The sequence below is a fragment of the Abramis brama genome, assembly GCF_963993115.1.
Source record: "Abramis brama genome assembly, chromosome: 23".
Taxonomy (NCBI): domain Eukaryota; kingdom Metazoa; phylum Chordata; class Actinopteri; order Cypriniformes; family Leuciscidae; genus Abramis; species Abramis brama.
The window spans coordinates 16464488-16483129 of NC_139985.1; the positions used below are offsets into that span (position 1 = coordinate 16464488).

Here is an 18642-nt window from a genome sequence, read left to right on the forward strand (position 1 = left end):
GTGATCTGAAACGTTTAACATGAACGCGCTTGACGTCACATCCGCAGAAAGCGCGGGAAAAATCCGACCCGACAGAAAATAGGAAAAATAGGATACAGGCTTATAGGTGCACCCACTGTGAGCGGACAAGGTGTCAGTATGCTAATCAGGAGATGTTTGAGTCATAAATGGTAAAATAAAAAGGCTATTGTTACGTTTATTTTGGGGAAAAAGTTGCATATAGCCCCTTTAAATATCTATTGAAATATCAGAAGTGCAAGATTGCAAGATATAAACTCAATATTCTGTCTTCCCCCCCCCCCACAGAATTATGATATCAACTCGCAATTGCAAGAAAAAAGTCAGAATTGTGAGATAGGCCTAAAAATGTTGTTTAAATGTCACCTATATAAAACGTTTTTGGTTTAAATATTATTTCATGCTGTAACTGTAAAGCTATTATGCCCCTATAAACTACATATGTGAATATTATGTAGAACATCACACTCCCTCTAGAGGCTTGTCGTCATCCCACAGTACATCCTGGTGCCATTACTTCCCCAGGTAAATGGCACATGCGTATATGCCAGTCCATATGATGTAAAAGAAAACGGTACTCATCGGACCAGGCGACCTTCTTCCACTTCTCCACGGTCCAGTTCCATTGCTCGTGTGCCCAATGTAGGCGCTTTTGACGGTGGATAGGGGTCAACATAAGCACTCTGATTGGTCTGTGGCAACGAAGCCCCATACACAGCAAGGTGTGCTGTGTGTTGTGACACATTCCTACCTTAGCCATCATTAAAATTGTGTGAAACTTGTGCCACAGTAGACCTTCTGTTGGCTCAGACCAGATGAGAATGCGGTTGTGAGTCCTGAAATCCTGCAGGTGTCAGTTCGGTTATAGAATGGGGTTGTCGCGCTCGTAAAAAACAAAAGGCTGTATGAACAAACATATTAATCAGCGCTGCCATACCAGCCATTAATATCTGCTCTAGAGTTTTGTTTTGTGTGAAACATGACAGGGGATTAGGGATGAACATAGACATTGCGTAATCAATGTGATCAATTACATCAACACACCGTTCCAGCCCAAGTTTGCTTACCATCTAATCAACCCAGAAAATAATATGTGGCCTTGATCAACAATATTCGCTTCACCCGTGACTGTTCATGATGTTTTGACTAATCAGTGTATACCGAAGTGAAACACCTTCTTGAACAAGAAAAAATGTTGGATGGGATTTTGTCCATAGGGGAAGGGGAACTGATTGGATCGGTTTGGTGTGTCATCGCAGGTGGGAAGTGAAGTTACTTAAATACTTTCATTAAAGACTATGAGAGCACATAAAAAAAAAAAAGATGTATACAGATAAATTATTCAAAATAAATACTGCAATACTTCATAAAAAAAATAAGAATTGTCCATTTTGATTTCATGGCAACTTTAAACTGCATCCACTCTCTGACATTTAATTTGTAGGTGTATCCTGAGAGCTAGAGAGCCTAGTTTTTTGGGTTTCAATATGCTATTTATCATAATCAGAGGTCCAGAGTTTTTGCGGTATGCATTTATATAACTCTTCTAAAGCGTGCTTTTAAACATGCAGCCATTTTTCATGTTCATTATTATAATATATATAAACTTACCATTGGGAAAGGAGCCTACAGCAGCAGACGGGACGCCTGCATAGATCCCACGGAAACCTCCCGCCTTGTAGAAGCCCTGCTGGCTCTGCAACCTCGTCTTTATGGTGTCCAGAGGGAAGAGAGTGAGATCTACACACATTCCCGCGCAGCCGCCTGCCTAAGGGACAGAGAGCATGGATAAAGTTGTATTACAGTAAAATTAGGTGCTTTAAACAAATTCTGGTGCAATGTAATTAGTCACTGTAGTACCATATACATATATTTTATCACACAATAATGCAAAATATGCATACATGCAGTAATAGGCAAATGACTCAAAGCTTCAAGGAGAAGTGTCAAGTTTGCGCTTAATATAGTTACTAAAACATAAATCAGAGATACAGAACACTAATTCATTATTCATCTTTATTAACCACATTTTTCATCCACTGTGTTTTAGGACATTTCTGATTAACAATAGTATTTATAGTAATTTTTATTATTACTCTTAAAAAAAAGAAAAAAATGTGTTTGAAAATAAGTTTTAGTCTAAGTACTGTTTTAGTCCAGGCCAAGTGGAAGCTGTCAGTTACAAGAAGAATTGTTAACTGTATTATTATTATTATGAAGTGCTATAGTCCAACTAATTCATGACTAGGCTAAAGAGTGCCTTACTTCCCTAAAAACTTTTGGTAACACTCTATTTTACAGTGTCCTTGTTACATATGTTACATGTAATTACCATAGTAATAACAGTAAATGATGCATAATTACATGCAACTAACCCTCAACCAAATCCTACCCTAACCCTATAGTAAGTGCATGTTATTAATTAATATTACTCATTACTTAAATATATAATTACACTGTAACAATGACACCTTAAAATAAAGTGTAACCAAACTTTTTTTTATTAAATCCCTAAAAATGTTAAGAAAAATAAAAGCTAAAATATTAAGTAAATAAGGCATAAAAAAAAACAAAAAACTGTTTGAACTAAGAAAACACAAATAAAACTACATCTGGGCAAGGTTTGTTTACTGATTTATTAACTTACAAAAAAACAGACAATCAACTTTATAATGACTTACATTATCTTCATTACTTTCATTATCATAGTCACTGTTTTCATAACCATGATTTTAAAAAAAATCACTTTCACAAGGACTAGCCTGAGATGAATCAAAGAAGAAAGCCTCTTAAAAGTGTACATTGACACATCCGCGTAAATACTCAATTACTAACACTGTACACTGAATTTATTTCACAAGCAGAGTTAATGTCATGAGGAATGATGCTTCTGCTTTTAGCACGTGTAATAGACATGAAATGTGCATTACCACAAGGCAGGCTGTGAACTCTCGTCTGTTCATACTGCACGCGAGGACCTCAGTTTTTAGCAGATGACTTTGTGAAGTGGATCATCTTCAACACTCTGCAACAACTACTACACGTTCATCAAGGGCGCTGCCATGTTTAAGGCGGGCATTTTAAATGACGTCACGTGCCGACAGCAACATCGCTCTTCATTTTCAGCAGAAAAATAATTTCAATTAACGTTATATATTATCTACGTTCTATTGACGTAGAATATATTTTGTTCAATGTATTATCAATAACGTTAAATACAACACTGTTATTATTATTTTTATTTATTTTAATTTAAGGTCCCAATTACACGAAGGAAAAAAAAGTAGTAAATTGATTTACATAGGCAACTATATATAAAATAAAACAATAAAATGTTTTCTACAGAACAATGTGTTATAATACATGATGAAGTGAAAATAAAATGTGCATTTTTTTTATTTGTTCCTATTATATAAAAGTCTTCTCAGATCGTTTCAATTTTTCAATTTCAATTCAATTTAGTGTATTTTTAAAAATATAAAAACATTTGAGCTTATCTGTGTACAATGAATGGAAACGCAAAATGAGTTAAAGTCCAATGTTAATGTACATATATTAACATTATATATAATTGGTATTAAATGTATTTGTTGGTCAAACAATGATTATTTTTGTACGTTACCTTTTACATTATTATTGATACCCATTTCCTCCACATAAGAACAAATGTTATGGTAAATAAAAGACATAAAATGTCACAATTATTATTGTATGTCATAATTATGATTTTATATTTTAATTAAGAATGTATGATTTAATTGTGTGGTGAAAATGGGCTTCCGTATTTTGTATTAAATATTTTTATAGTCAATAAAAATACAGAACGTGTCTAAAAAAAAAAAAAACACCCTGATAAACATTCCTCTAAGACATTCTCTGTAAACATTCACTGGAGTAAAAAAGTGAGACGATCCGGTCCGCTTTTAGGGCGTGTCTTGTAGGGCTGCGCGATGACGCCACCTGCGTGATGACATCGCTGGCTTTCACAGGGTTGTTTTGGAGGAAGTTAAAGCAGATCCCGAAACAGAAAAAGAAAAAGACCCGTCAGGTAACAGGGGGGCCAATAGCGGTTACAGCACCCGTATCGGTATCTCCGATTCAGGATTGGTTCACTCACACACTAGCCTAAGCGATCAGTCTTCCGCTGACGACAGAGGCTGGAGTTATTGTTTGTTTTTCTCATAAACATCAGGCTTGTGTAAGGACACGGTAGCGATTTAGCTCACAGGCTACACCACAGCGCAGATACAGACTGATATTCGCTAGAACTCCTGTTTTATAAACCAGGTGAGTTATAAAACCAAGATGTATTGCTTGTACATGTTAAATCCATAGACTGATCGTGGATTTGTCAAGAGAGATGGTGTAACTGACATGTAAACTAACTGACGTTAGCAAACGAGCTCATTTGTTATGCTGTTAAAGGACACTGAGATGATTCAATCACCATTTGTTCATGTATTTTCTGTGTATGCGCTTCATTTCTAGTTCAAATCAGCCATTTACACGCTGTGATGTTGATCTCTATCCAGGCCCTTGAATGATCAGGTGTTTCTAGTTACCCTGACAGGCCTGACAGTCGCGCTGGATTGTGTCGTTTCACATTTTATTCATGTTTAAACGCCTCATTTTTTATCTCAGATCGTTGTATTGCATTAATATACACGAGAAGACTTTTATATAATGTCACTAATAAAATAACAATCGATCAGAAATGTGTTTTTTACAACGCTGTCTTGCTTTGATCTGAAATCAGCTGATTGCTCAACCAGCAGCGCATTAAACACATTCACTTTCTGCCTGTATGTTTACAGCACACAGAAACAGGTGTGTGGAGTATTGCGAAACAGGCCATTTTAAATAAAGAACAATTTACTATTAGGCTAAAGCCTCCATTACACTATAACCCGAGTGCCTTTATTGTTCAGAAGTATTATAAACTTATAAGACACTGGTATGTCAGTATGATGAGTATGCACTTGATTATTTGTTGCGATGTGCTGTTGAAATGGATGGCATTCTGCTATTCTTATGCATGCTAAAGGAAAGTGCTCCACCATGTGATCAGACTTTACCGAGTGTCATGGGTTCCAGATTAAATATGGAGTCGTAAAACTCTTTGCACTCATGAGCTGTCTCTCAAAATCTAGCGAGCTGCCTACTAGACAATGGCTATTTGGAATTGCATACTACTCATACTAAATCTGCACTACGTACTGTAGTGTGCACAGTATGCATATATTTTCAGAAAAAAATATTGTGTATTTAACACCACACTGTAAAAAAAAAAAAAAAGAAAGAAAAGTGGTTTCAACTTAAAGTATGTGTTCGTGCTACTTTTTTAAAGTGTAAGTTTAGTCAACTTGAAATGGGAAGTTACTAAGTACTAAGTTACTAATACTAAGATTTTTGAGTTGACTAAACTTAAAATTTTAAGGCATGATGAACACTTTAAGTTGAAACAACAATTATTATTTTTTTACAGTTGGCTTATTATATTTGGAAAAATGTGCAGTATACAACCAGATCACACTCTCTGCGTCTGAATATGTGCAATTTCTTACAATATATTATGCGGAAAACACTGCTTTAATGTGTAGTATGTCCAAATTAGCAGTAGTTCTCGGTTGATGCTTTGTATCTGCTATTTTAAAATGTGGAACCAGTGGAATCTTTGCTATCCCATAAGGTTAAGTAAAAAAAAAAAAAAGAGAGAATATGGATCTAGTGGCACCTTTAAGATGTGGTCACATTACAATCCTATGGACACACTCAAGGAAACACATTTTTTATTTTACTCGCCAGACTTTTTACATGGATTCCAAGACCCATGCAAATGAGGAAAAAAAAATCTATATAAATAAAATACATCTCATATATTATTAAAGACAAGTAGGCAGTCTGTAATAAAATAAAATACAAGCAATAGTACAAATAAACACAATAGAACAACGACAACAACGATTTTCAGGTATATCTTAGATAAAGATTAGGTACAGAAATTGAATAATCAAAGTAAATAACACTGCATAGTTTTCACTGTATAAATTAAAAATAGATTAATCCTTATTAAAGATGCAACAGTTATTCAGTCAAGAGCTGTGAGTCTTGTTGTTTGATTAAAGGGGTGGTTCAGGATTTTGGACATTTTTCATCCAGTCCTTCCAGTTGCATAGTTCGCCGGTGCTAGGCTAGCGCGAGTCAACGGTATCTACTATGAAAAATGTTGAAAACTGTCTCCACTGATAAATAACACCCAGGCTAACTTGGAAATGAGGTCCGATGTCCAAAATCCTGAACCACCCCTTTAACATTAAAAACAAACAGCATTCATGCCATTTTGAGATTACCTTAATTTCAAAGTTTCAACTTGTAAAAAGCGTTCACGTCCTTGTAGAGCTCGTAATTACAGCTTGTAAGATGGGACATTTCTGAGAGCTCCTACTTGTACCACCTGTCCACTGCAGATTCATTTAGGGTTTGATGGTGTCGCCATAGAAACGCATAATAATGACCCAGTCCGAGGACGTGAACAGCTCCGAATAGAACATCACGTGTCGTCGTCTCGAGCCTACGGTAGTGACGACAGAGCGTGAACTCAGCAACTGTTACATATGCGCTGTTTTTCTCGACTGTTTACGTTCACTTAAGACATAACCGACTATGATTACTAGGATACTCGTATTGTTCAAGCGCAAGAAGATGTGAAAGAAAAATCAATTCAATATTCGCGTGGTCACGCTCTTTGGATGTGTGCGCACAAATCTTCTCACACAGCGAGGACGGGATTGAGCTCTCTTTTGCGTCGTCTTGCGCTTGAATGTTTACATTAGCTTAAAAACACGTGCAAATAATAGCACTGTCAACTCTTGGTCCTCGGGAAGCCCCCGTGCGTGTGCAACAGAGGGCGCTCTCAGCCAAGCGAAGCAGGCAACGAAATCATATCTGCGCTAAACTTATTTTTTGCCTCTAACTCAATCACAGATGACTGAAATCGTACATTTTACTAGTCGCCTAGCTCGAAATTTGGTCGCATAAGAGAGTGATTTACTCGCATTGCAGAGGGTTGCATTAGCAAATTTTCTGTGGGATTTCATGGTCAGAAAAGGTCCATTGTCGTATAAAGCATAGCTCACACAGAAGTCACTTTCAAACCATGCAGCTTTCTGTTGGTCAACGCGCGAAATTCACATTACCTGCTTGGGAAAATCTTTTGCCCTCACACGAAATTCCCGATCACTTAGATTCTTATTGAAATTATTGGATTTCATCCTCATAAATAGCTGAAAAATGGTAAATGTGACTGCACTCCAAGTTGTTCTGTGGTTAATTTGTACTTGTTTAACAAATTTGTTGTAAATGCGTCATTGGAACATGAGGGTCAAAGGACAATGTTGTCATGACAGATGTACAGTAGTGTGTCCGGGAATGTATTTCTACTACAGGGTAAAGGTGCGACCACATTTACCAAATTGTTATGGGCAAAATCTTGACCAAAGAGATTTCTCCATGCAGATTTCACAGTGGGTGGGCCAACAGAAAGTTGCTTGGGTTGAAAGTGACTTCTGTGCGAGTTGTACATCGCTGCACTATATATGTTACCGGCAAAGTGTGAAATCCCGGTATTGTATAGAATGCCTAGGCAATGTATAGAATTCCTGATGTTTTTTGCAAAAAATACATTACCTAATTCTATACATTACCTAGGCATTCTATAGAATGCCGGATTACACACTTTGACGGTAACATATATATCAATATATAGATATAGATATAGATAGATATTTATACGTGTTTCTTTCTGGTGAAAGAAATATATAAACGAAGAAGAGAGCCAAAAAAAATAAATTAAATTGTTTTGATAGAGGGAAACAATAAAGAAGCTTGTATAGTGATTTATTTGCTGTTAAGGGAGAATGTCTCAGATGGGTCAGAGGTGAGATTACTTTCATTTCAACTTTGCTCCAATCCAGGCTCATCTGCTAGAGTCTGAAATTAAGCTTTTTTAAACGTAAACATGGGATTATCAGAGGATATACATCAGCAATTTTACAATATCCTAGTTATTTTCAGGGGTTTCCCTATCTTTCGTGTATTTTCTTTAGTTTATTGGTGGTTGCTTCTCTCCCTCATGGTTGTGTTGAAACAATGTAATGTACTACAGTGCATTTTAAGTTGTTCCAGGATTGTGACTTTAAGTTATGATGCTTGTGTGGAGGAGCTCTTCAGTTCACTTGTGGATTCGACTGAAGCGTGGTGAGGTTTTCTTTTCTCATAAACTTTTTAGTGTTTTCTACTTCTTGTAGTTCAGCACCACCACATTCATTGTTTAAAGCTATGCTGGTTTTGGTATTTTTAGTAACTAAATTAAAACAAATCAAAATATAATATAATAAAATATAATCAAGCATTTGTTTTGTTCCTGAGGGTCATTTCATGATGCTTTGCTTAGGAGCCTGAAGATATTGTCAATGAACATACGCTAAGCTTTCATGTAGGATCCGGAGCTCTTTGGGGGCATAATAATAAGTAAGTAATGTGTTGGGTTTTGATAGTCATTCTAATTTTGGTGTAGAAAGAAGCGTTTTCCAAGGTTTGAGTGGGATATGTAGGAACGTTTATTTATTTATTTTCCATTTGTTTGGATTTGAAGTGGAAAAAACTTCACACCACATTGATTAAAGCTGTATTTTATACATATACTAGTAATACACATTCTTTGAAGAACCATGAAAATACTATGAAATATGAATCATTCCAACACAAACTTATGGCAATTCATAAATATTTTATGTTTTGGCGAATTGGTGGCTAATTCGTACTGGGGGTGTAACAATATATCGTGTCATAATATATTGCAATACAAAAAATGCAACAATATGTATCATGGATAGTGACCATATGTATAGTTCACACAAAATAAAAATTACTGTGTGAAAAAATTCAAGTTTACAGCGTTTTAGTGTGAGTACTACATTAAACTTAAAATATATGTATGTTAAATATAATGTATAATCATGCAATGGGGGAATATTTTTTATTCTGGTGTCACCATTGTCCTGTGCATTGGGTTACCAGCACCAAGTCTAAGCCTATTCATTTCCACTCCCAATTTAACACCAAATTTAGCATTTTAATCAACAGTAATCTTTTATCATATGTCTTGGTGTATCGCAATAATATTGTATTGTGAGTTCAGTATATTGTGATATATACATGAGGGTATCGTTGCACCCCGAATTCATTCATTTAGGGGTGGGACTTAATGCTTACTTTTTGTCTAATAATCATATGTTTTTGTACAATTTACATTCTACAATGTAAAATCACCACCTCGTAAGTCGTAACAGTTTCCCCACGAGATCAGGTTGATCATTCTCTACCATGGGTTATACATCAATGTATAATTCACCTGGATTCACCAAGATAAGCTGTAAAGTTGTCCTTTAAAATCTATCCTATTAGACCTTTGTGACCAACCCTACAGTCGGACGCTGTTTTTCACTAAATGAAGGACTAATTACATAATCCACCCCACATTTGATTTTATCTGCCTGATTTTAGCCCAGTTGTTGGAGTATGCTGCTGTTATGTAATATGAAAATGATCAGTTAAAAGGTACTAATGGGTCTCTAAGTTTCAAATGGCCTGATTTAAAGCTACTTGAACCTATTATACCATGTTAGGGGGTTTACAAAGTGTTTCATGCTTATTTGCACAGCTTATTTTTAACAGCACGCTGTATCCCTCCAGTATAGAGGCAGGATAGGCGTGTGTACATTGTCTGGACATATTATATTATTGTTTACTTATAATCTGATTTTTCTGAGATATTTTTCCCTCTAAATATTTGCATCCGGATTCTGTCGCCAGTTTGTATGTTTTTGTGCAAGTCTGGAGACTGATTTAGATCATGAAAGTAAAATGAACTTTTTTCCTTTAGTAGTTTAGTATGATCATACTATACTTGTATTATAGTAGTAGCCTACATATCGTTGTTACATTTGTGACCATCAAAGTTCAGGTGAAAACACAATGCTTGAATAAGAGGTGGTCTTGATATGCTCAGCCTTTGTCTTTGAAGCCGATAAGATTTTTCACATTTTTTAGATAATTGCTGAAAAGAAACATCCAGCTTTATTTAACTATGCCATGATTTAAATTATGATGTCATACTATTGCAAGGCATGTCAATACACCCAACCCTACTTGTATAATATTAGTCTTTTAGCAGTCTACCATACTTGACATTTTAATTTTATATTTCTGATGTTACCATTACGTATACATAATATAGGCTATTGGTATAATATTGGAGATTTTATTTATTTTTATTATTTTTTTATATCAGCCAATATTGATATTTAATTGTGCATGCTTTACTACCATTTCTTTTATTACCTTTGCCATCATCTTAAATGCCCTTGAAGTTATTCTTAAAAACACTAATAATTTAATCATTAAAATGGTATTAATTAGTATTAGTGCACATCACACATTCGAAGCACGTGCCCAGAAAGCCAAGTCTCAGACAGCGTGCGAAAACTGAAATGAATTTTGTCTTGCGTTTAAGCAGATATTCACACAGAATTATCTCAAAATGCCCTTATTGGGGAGTATCTTTGTAAACATAGTCTGTTATGTCTTAAGTGAATGTAAACAGAAGAGAAATAAAACCGTAACAGTAAATTTGATCCGCACAACTCTTAAAGTGACAGCAGCCTAATAAACCTGCTGCTCTCCGTGTTTTTAATGTTAATTAAGAAAGAAAATAAATGACTCGCTTCTCTTGACTGAATAACTTTAAGGATTTCATCTATACAGTGTTATTTTACATTTGATTATTCAATTTCTCTACCTGAAAACTACTGTTAGACCTACCTGAAAAGCACTGTTTATTTAATTTGTTCTATGGTATTTATTTGTGCTGTTGCTCAGAATTTGATTATGTGTTTATATTTTATTACTGACAGTTTACTTTAATAATATTTGAAATGTATATGAGTTAGGCTTGTAGGTTTTGGTGTCATAACCTTATTTATTAAGGTTGTGGGTCAAAAGCAATGAAAACGATTACCAGGCACATTTTGTTTTATTTATTTATTGTTTTGTGGTGGGACCAGTGAAAATTCTGAGAGGGCAAATAAAAATGAACCACTTCCCTTACCAGGCCAGTTGAAAAAATCCTTAGCGTTGAGCCCTTTACGTTATAATGTTGTAATGCCTAAATTCACTAGTAGCACTTAAAATAATTGATTTTAGTCTTATTTTATTTTAATTTATTTAGACAAAAGTGTTGAATTTTAATATTATATATTTATTGGTTATCACCCATGACATCTAAATAATTAATGACTTAATTAATGAAATAATACAGGTGTGATCTTATAGTTTCCTTAATTTATGATCGTCCCATGCTCTGCCATTCAAATGTGACATAGGACTCCCTGTTAATGGCAGCTAGTTTTTTTGGTGGTAGTTGTTGTTGTTGCAGGACGTTCTGTTCCAGGTAAAGCTGGCCTGGATGAACAGCAGTACCTCAGCAGATGGACACTTATTATTTGAAAGGTGGAAAAGCGTGTAGTGAACGACATGTTCAAGCCCCCCTCTTAAAAAGGGAAGTCTGCGTGTGTTAAATAGTTGGCGGTCAACAGTACATGTCGTCTGAAATTGTGTTTCTCGTGACTGGTAGTTAGAGTGCACATGACCAATTTGAGTGTGCAAGCAGAATCATGGGTTTTGTCATTGAAACAAAAAAGGCTTTTATAGCCCCTTAGAGTGTTCAAGTTCAATCAAATGGGTGATTGTGGTTTTTGCATGTACTAGCTTAATACACACTGCAGCACTCCTGCTTGACTCGACATCCTTGAATAGGCCTATAGTACAAACAGTTTTTGCTTTCACTTCCTTTTTTATTCATACGAGTCGTGATGTTGAAATCTTTGCTTCATGCTTTGTGCTTCCTTCTCCCTCAGCTGTGACACTATGACATCAAGGAAGAAAGTTCTTCTGAAGGTGATCATCCTTGGAGACTCCGGGTGAGTTTCCACATTCAACACGGAAACAAAGTCAGAGCTACTGCCAATTTCATTCAGTTTTAAAGGATGAAATTATAGAGCATTCTGTTAAATAATGGTAGTAGTATAAAGATTAAAGTTGCCATGAAATCAAAATAGACCTTTTTTTAATGGAATATTGCAGCATTTATTAAATAATTTACCTGTGCACATCATTATATATATATATATATATATATATATATAATTTTTTTTTTTTTTTTTTTTTTACTTTCATGTGCTCTCGTAATCTTTCATCAAAATAACTAACCCCCCCCCTCCCTCTTTCAACGTCATCTCTTCTCTGATGATGTGTTTACTGGCGCGAGGGCGGGAAAACCCGTCACTCACGTGACATCACTGTAATGGTTCGAGAAGCTGTCTCACTCACAATAGGGAAGCAAAAATTATTGCAATCTTCTATTTCATGGCAACTTTAAAGATTCCAATAGATTTGAACTCATGCAGTGTAGAAAGAACTTCTTTTGTACGTGTATTGCCCGAGTTGTGAAGGTACCGCGCTTCCCGTAACCGCAAATAGACAAACCATTGTTCTGTTGCTGATTTTGTTGGATAACAAACATAAATCATGATCTGTGAAGTCTGACTCAGCAGCGCATGTGTTGACGGTTATTTTAATGACACAGTCAAACATACTCAGTTTGAAACAGCTCTCTGAATCCGAACAAACATATGACTCATTCAATAATAGGATGTATGTATGGCAAAAAAATGAAATCTGATCCTTTTCATGATCCTGCAGAAATCATTCTAATATGCTGATTTGATGCTCAAGAAACATTTCTTTTGTGGTATTATATGTAATGTGTTTTTTTTCTAAAAGCAATACTAATCTCACTGTTTTGTACTGTACTTGCTATGCACATTTGAGTGTTGTTTTTTTTTAAATTATTATTATTATTATTATTGTTATTTTAAAATTAAACTAGTTCATTGTAAGATTACTCAAACTGCATATAAGCTTGAAGGCAAGAGTGTGACCAATTGTCATTAAGTGAAAAATGAACCGTGTCCCTCCCACAGAGTCATTCCACAAGAGCGTTTGGATGTTCAGCTCAAAATCGTGGATAGAAAAGTGCACAGAATACTATAAATACACTCAGTTACACCCTACCGTTGCACTGTTTGACCTACAATATAAACATATGTTCATGACACACACCGGGCATATAAATGTTGTGTCATGTCAACCACCCAAACACAAAGTCTTTTATTGAGCTTTCCAGATGGAAAACCTTGTGGGTGTGAGATAAATTCTCAAGAAAATAGTTTCAGTTTCATAAAGGGAATGTGAATTTTGTTATAGCCTAGATTATTAATGTTCATGTAATGTTTCTTTTTGTATGACTCATAGTTCTGCACAATCACAAATAGTGTTAGTTCTCCTTTCTCTCTGCCAGGTGCTGGTTTAAATGTTCTTTTTCCCAACAGGGTTGGGAAGACATCTCTGATGAACCAGTATGTGAATAAGAAGTTCAGTAATCAGTACAAAGCTACTATAGGAGCAGATTTCCTGACAAAAGAAGTGATGGTTGATGACCGACTTGTCACAATGCAGGTAGAGATGACAGGTTATTTTTACTGAAAAGCACATGATGCTTTGAAACAAAAATGAAACGCATTTTTCTTTTCCCCATTCCAATGAGTGTCATCTCATTACTTCAACTAGTTTTACATTTTTGTTTTATCTTCATTTTAATTTCTTATAAACTGAGAGCAGGCTTTAATGAAAATAGTTCAGCTAAAAATGTGATTTCTGTCGTTTACTCACCCTCATGTCATTTTAAACCTGTCTGACTTTCTTTAAATGTTTCTAAAAATAATAACAAATGTTACTAGCCATGTTTCCATCCACCTAGGTTTATTCAAATTTCAGGATATTGCATAAAAAAAACACTGGGTGGATATGCCAAGATTATGCGCCAAAATTAAAAAAAAATTGCTCAATTGAGGTGGATATCAATAAGTAGACGTGCATAAACTACGATTGAAACCCATTTAACATATAAATCCCCTCTGTGCAAAAAACTCGTGATTTGGCTCAACAGAGGATGTGATTGGATATCTGGACTAGTTTCATTGCACAGCATCTCAAATGTTGGTATGGTCATTCTGAAATGCCTGAGTCAAAGTCTATCATCAGAATGATTTGGTATAATGACCCGACAGAAATGTTTTCCTCCGAAACAGTGGCTTCCCCGATTGCAGCAACTTTTAATACACCGTTTGTACTCTTGAACACATGGGATGGAAACGGTGCCCTATATTCAAATGTTTTATGCGACATTCCAGTTTTGCACAGGTCAAATTCGCAACTTAAGATGGAAACATAGCTGTTGTGAGACCGAATAAGAGCTTGACTGAAAATTCATATTTGAGTGAACGTTTGTGTGAATTTTCTGTATCTTTTCTTTCATCCAGATATGGGATACAGCAGGTCAAGAGCGGTTCCAGTCTCTGGGTGTGGCTTTTTACCGCGGTGCTGACTGTTGTGTGCTGGTGTTTGACGTCACTGCCCCCAACACCTTCAAGACACTGGACAGCTGGAGGGACGAGTTTCTGATCCAGGCCAGCCCACGCGACCCAGAGAACTTCCCCTTCGTGGTGCTGGGCAACAAAATCGATCTGGAGAATAGGCAGGTGGGTGCTATGGTGCAGTGATTCATCTCATGCAAGTAGTCCTCTCTATGACATTGACCTTTTAGAAAAATTATATAATAATCCTTTAGGTGAGTGTACATACATAAATGTCTTTGACATGTCATTACAAACTAGAAACAAAAGTTACTCTTCATTTTTGGGGGAACTATTTCTTCAAGATGGTGTTTGGAAGAGCATCAATCACTATATACTGGATAAATGGGAAACATGCATTCTAAGTGGGAGAACTTGCAAAATAGCAGGGTGTTCAAATACTTATTTTCCTCACTGTATATATATTACTGGCAAAGTGTGAAATCCCGGTATTGTATAGAATGCCTAGGCAATGTATAGAATTCCTGATGTTTTTTGCAAAAAATACATTACCTAATTCTATACATTACCTAGGCATTCTATAGAATGCCGGATTACACACTTTGCCGGTAACATAACATATATATATATATATATATATATATATATATATATATATATATATATATATACATATATATATATATATATATATATATATATATATATATATATATATATAGGCTTTTTGTCTTCATTATTATATCAGGACAGTTGTATCACCCTGATATTTATGAAAATTAGTTAAATTAAAAACAAGCTTATCATAAATTGTGCATTCACATCATTGTGTGTATGAATTGCATTTTAGAATAATTTAATAGATCTGTACAAATAAATTATCATGTAATTGACCCGTGTACATGGGTACGAAGTATCAAGATCATGTCACATTCTAAGAGGCCAAGGGTGCTAATTTAGGACCAGCTGCACCCTCTCCATATACATGTAAAGTGTCTTGGAGAAGTTTAAAGTCCCTGAACTTCCAGTGAATGATACCTCAAAGAAATATCTAGTTCAGTCATGAAACTCTAGAGGACGCAGGCTAATAGATCATTTACATGCAATCTGCAAGTAATCACATCATTACCTTATGGCACAAGCTGATTGGCCTCTGCTGATCCTGCAGCCAATGAGATTGCTTTCTCAACGTCCAAATAGTCTGGTTCAGTGTTTGCTCTGAAACCCTCTACCTCCCCCAGCTCCACCTGCCTAGATCTGCTACAGGATTTATGTAAGTCTATTTATGCAGCAGCGTCATATCTTACATGTTCACAGCAGTGTGTCTGTGTATCTATTAGCAGTAGCAAGTCCATACTTGCTCTGCAGCAGCAGTGTAGCAGATCTAGTCCACCAAGACCAAACTCTACTCACTTTCTCATTTTGAATATAATCAGTGACCTACAACCTTATTCACAGTCTCAGTACCTCTGTGAAATCCGCATTTTGATTTTTCCTACTTTATTTCATGTTCACCGTCAGGTAACAACCAAGCGGGCACAAGCTTGGTGTCAGAGTAAGAACAACATCCCATACTTTGAGACCAGTGCAAAGGAGGCCATCAACGTAGAGCAGGCTTTCCAGACCATCGCACGCAATGCACTCAAACAGGTACATGTGTTGTTGAAATATGTGTTGCGTTAGGTGTGGAAACCAAGAGATAAAGCCCAAAGTATGCTTAGGGTTTTACATGTAAGCTAGGATATGCTTACAGTGTATGTGATGCAAATTTCATCATAGTACACTCATATTCTGATTATTCTGACTGCACATACAATGTACGTTCAGCTTACATTGGGCAAAAATGCCCAGGCCTGTTTCACTGCTGAAAAAGAAACCAACTGAAACCAACAAACTAACTGAGATGCAGCAACGATAGATGGATAATCGATAACAGATAATCGGAACTCTAGTTTTAATAAATTTTATCGGTTATAACTTATGGAGAGAAATTGCAAAGACACTGAACATGGATGAAACTTTTTAGCACGCATGTGTCTAGCACCCGTGTTCGCTCACGCTATCAAATGAATATCAAACTTTCGAAGGCTGTGCGTTTGGCTCTACACATACGCTAAAGGCCCGTTCACACCAAGGATAAGCATAACGATAATTATAACATTTTAATCATTTTATTTGTATGAGAATGGTGGAGTCCACAGCTATAACGATAACGACACAAGCTGATGAACGATAGGAACTTTGACAGCCAATCAGAATCAATCAGGCTTTAGAGAGCTCGAGCATTTTACGTCGGCATGAAATCAAAATTAAACCCTATTTACGTTGTAAGTGCACACTACTAGGGTTGTGGTGAACAGCTCATCCGTGCAGGTTAATTCACAAAGAAAACATTGTCTTTGTAAGCTTTAACCAAAGCATGAAATTGTACTTCCCCCCTCTGGAATGGCCTTCGGTCTCTGATGACGTCAGTTTGGGTAGAACATCCCCTCCAACTCTCGTCTGCTGCGAGCAAGCTGAATGGAACACCTACTTTTCTAGATCCAACCAATTCCCAGCAGAAAAAACAAGCCACGCCCTTTATTTTCACGTGGACTTTAAAGCGGCAGACTACAAAACTGTAATGCGCGCTGATAAACAGAAACTTAACTTCTGTTCGTCTGGACGCATATATAATTATCGTCCTTTGTGTGAACGGGACTTTAGAGTTGATGTCAAAACTGAAGTATACTTTGTGCTTAACTGTACCCCCTTTTTTTTTTGTAGGAAACCGAAGTGGAGTTATACAACGAGTTTCCGGAGCCAATTAAACTAGACCGGAACGATAGAGCCAAGCCATCGGCAGAGACTTGTAGCTGCTGAGGACCTCCAGGGGGCGTAACGTTTCACGCTCAGCCTCGTCTCTGCCTCACTCCCTCCCTCTCTCTCTCTCTCTCTTTCTCTCTCTCTCGCGTTCTTTTTCACCCCTCCCTCCCTCCCTCCCTCTCTTTCCCTCCCTCTCTTTCCCTCCCTTTCCCTCTCTTTCCCTCTCTTTCCCTCCCTTTCCCTCTCTTTCCCTCCCTTTACTCAATATAATCACTGGCCTTTGTAGACGAGCAGACTTCCTCTCATACACAGTTCGCATTCACAGCCTTAGACACAACACAACACACACACTCACATATGCTCCAGAGGCTCAATCTGACACCCATTTCCATACACGAATCCCGACACCTCGCACCGGTTGTGCAGAATCATCACCTCGCCCACATAAAAAGTCTTCTCAACACTTGAATGGCTCTTGAGACTTTTTATATGATCCCATCCCGCAGTGCAATTGAAAAAATGCGTGACGTGAACGCTGAAAGATGGGGGGATGGGGGGGAGGATCAGAGCATTGAAGCCGTATGTTGGAACCAGAACTACCCGCCATGTTCTTCATCATTCTGCTTGAAATAAAATGGCGGCCTGGCATAAAGCATGCAACATTTTCTTCTCAAAGTCGTGAACCCGAAAACGCTCCTCGGCGAGGTCCCGTAGCACTGGAGGTCTAACACTGCCCCCACTGTTACATCTGAGAACTGCAATTAATCCAGTGTACGCCCAATAGCTGTCCTCAAAATGGAAAACGAAAACATGAATTCCCAACCAAGTGATGGGAAATTTAGATATTACATTTAAATTATCTGCAATTCATACTATGACAATTAGTATTTCTCTGTATCTTTTTTTTATCGTCAATCCTCATGTCAGCATGAAAGAATCGCCGCGAGTCTGCCATGAACATTTTTTTTTTTCATTATCTTGCCTGAACTCTACCAGTAGCTCAGGATGGTAGAGAATTTAAGTGCTCAGTATCACTCAGATCTCTTCCTGTCTGTTCATTATTATTGTAATTATTATTATCGTTGTTGCATTATATACAAATAAACACAACTAGACAACATTGGGGAAAAACTGAATTGTTCATGACCATCAATGAAACAAAATGCACAGCATATACATTGTTCAAGATAAATGTATTTCAAAGTAATAATGGAAATAAAATTAAGTTGTTGAATAAATGTGTTGTGCACTGAGTGTTTGTTTTGGA

General features: G+C 36.5%; 2 protein-coding genes across 2 annotated transcripts in view; one reads left to right on the top strand and one right to left on the bottom strand.

The window, feature by feature from the left end:
• slc25a26 (solute carrier family 25 member 26) overlaps positions 1–3110 on the bottom strand; it is a 54028-nt gene extending 50918 nt beyond the window's left edge. Inside the window, exons 1-2 of the mRNA XM_084101837.1 lie at positions 2949–3110; positions 1630–1786 (exon numbers count right to left, since the gene is read on the bottom strand). Coding sequence (XP_083957963.1) covers positions 1630–1786; positions 2949–2981 — 190 coding nt within the window. The 5' untranslated portion in view covers positions 2982–3110. The remainder of the gene's footprint in view (positions 1–1629; positions 1787–2948) is intronic.
• An 882-nt stretch (positions 3111–3992) lies between these two features.
• rab7a (RAB7a, member RAS oncogene family) lies at positions 3993–18613 on the top strand. Its single transcript, XM_084100610.1, has 6 exons — positions 3993–4305; positions 11994–12056; positions 13527–13653; positions 14517–14735; positions 16092–16220; positions 17337–18613. The coding sequence occupies exons 2-6, from the start codon at positions 12004–12006 to the stop codon at positions 17430–17432; spliced, it is 624 nt and encodes a 207-aa protein (XP_083956736.1). The 5' UTR covers positions 3993–4305; positions 11994–12003; the 3' UTR covers positions 17433–18613.
• The last annotated feature ends 29 nt before the right edge of the window (positions 18614–18642 follow it).

Excerpts from the sequence above, each read along its gene's own strand:
- rab7a (XM_084100610.1), top strand. The coding sequence starts at position 12,004 with ATGACATCAAGGAAGAAAGTTCTTCTGAAGGTGATCATCCTTGGAGAC. Across the intron at positions 13,654-14,516 it reads ACCGACTTGTCACAATGCAG|ATATGGGATACAGCAGGTCA; the intron begins GTAGAGATGACA and ends TCTTTCATCCAG. Across the intron at positions 16,221-17,336 it reads CACGCAATGCACTCAAACAG|GAAACCGAAGTGGAGTTATA; the intron begins GTACATGTGTTG and ends TTTTTTTTGTAG.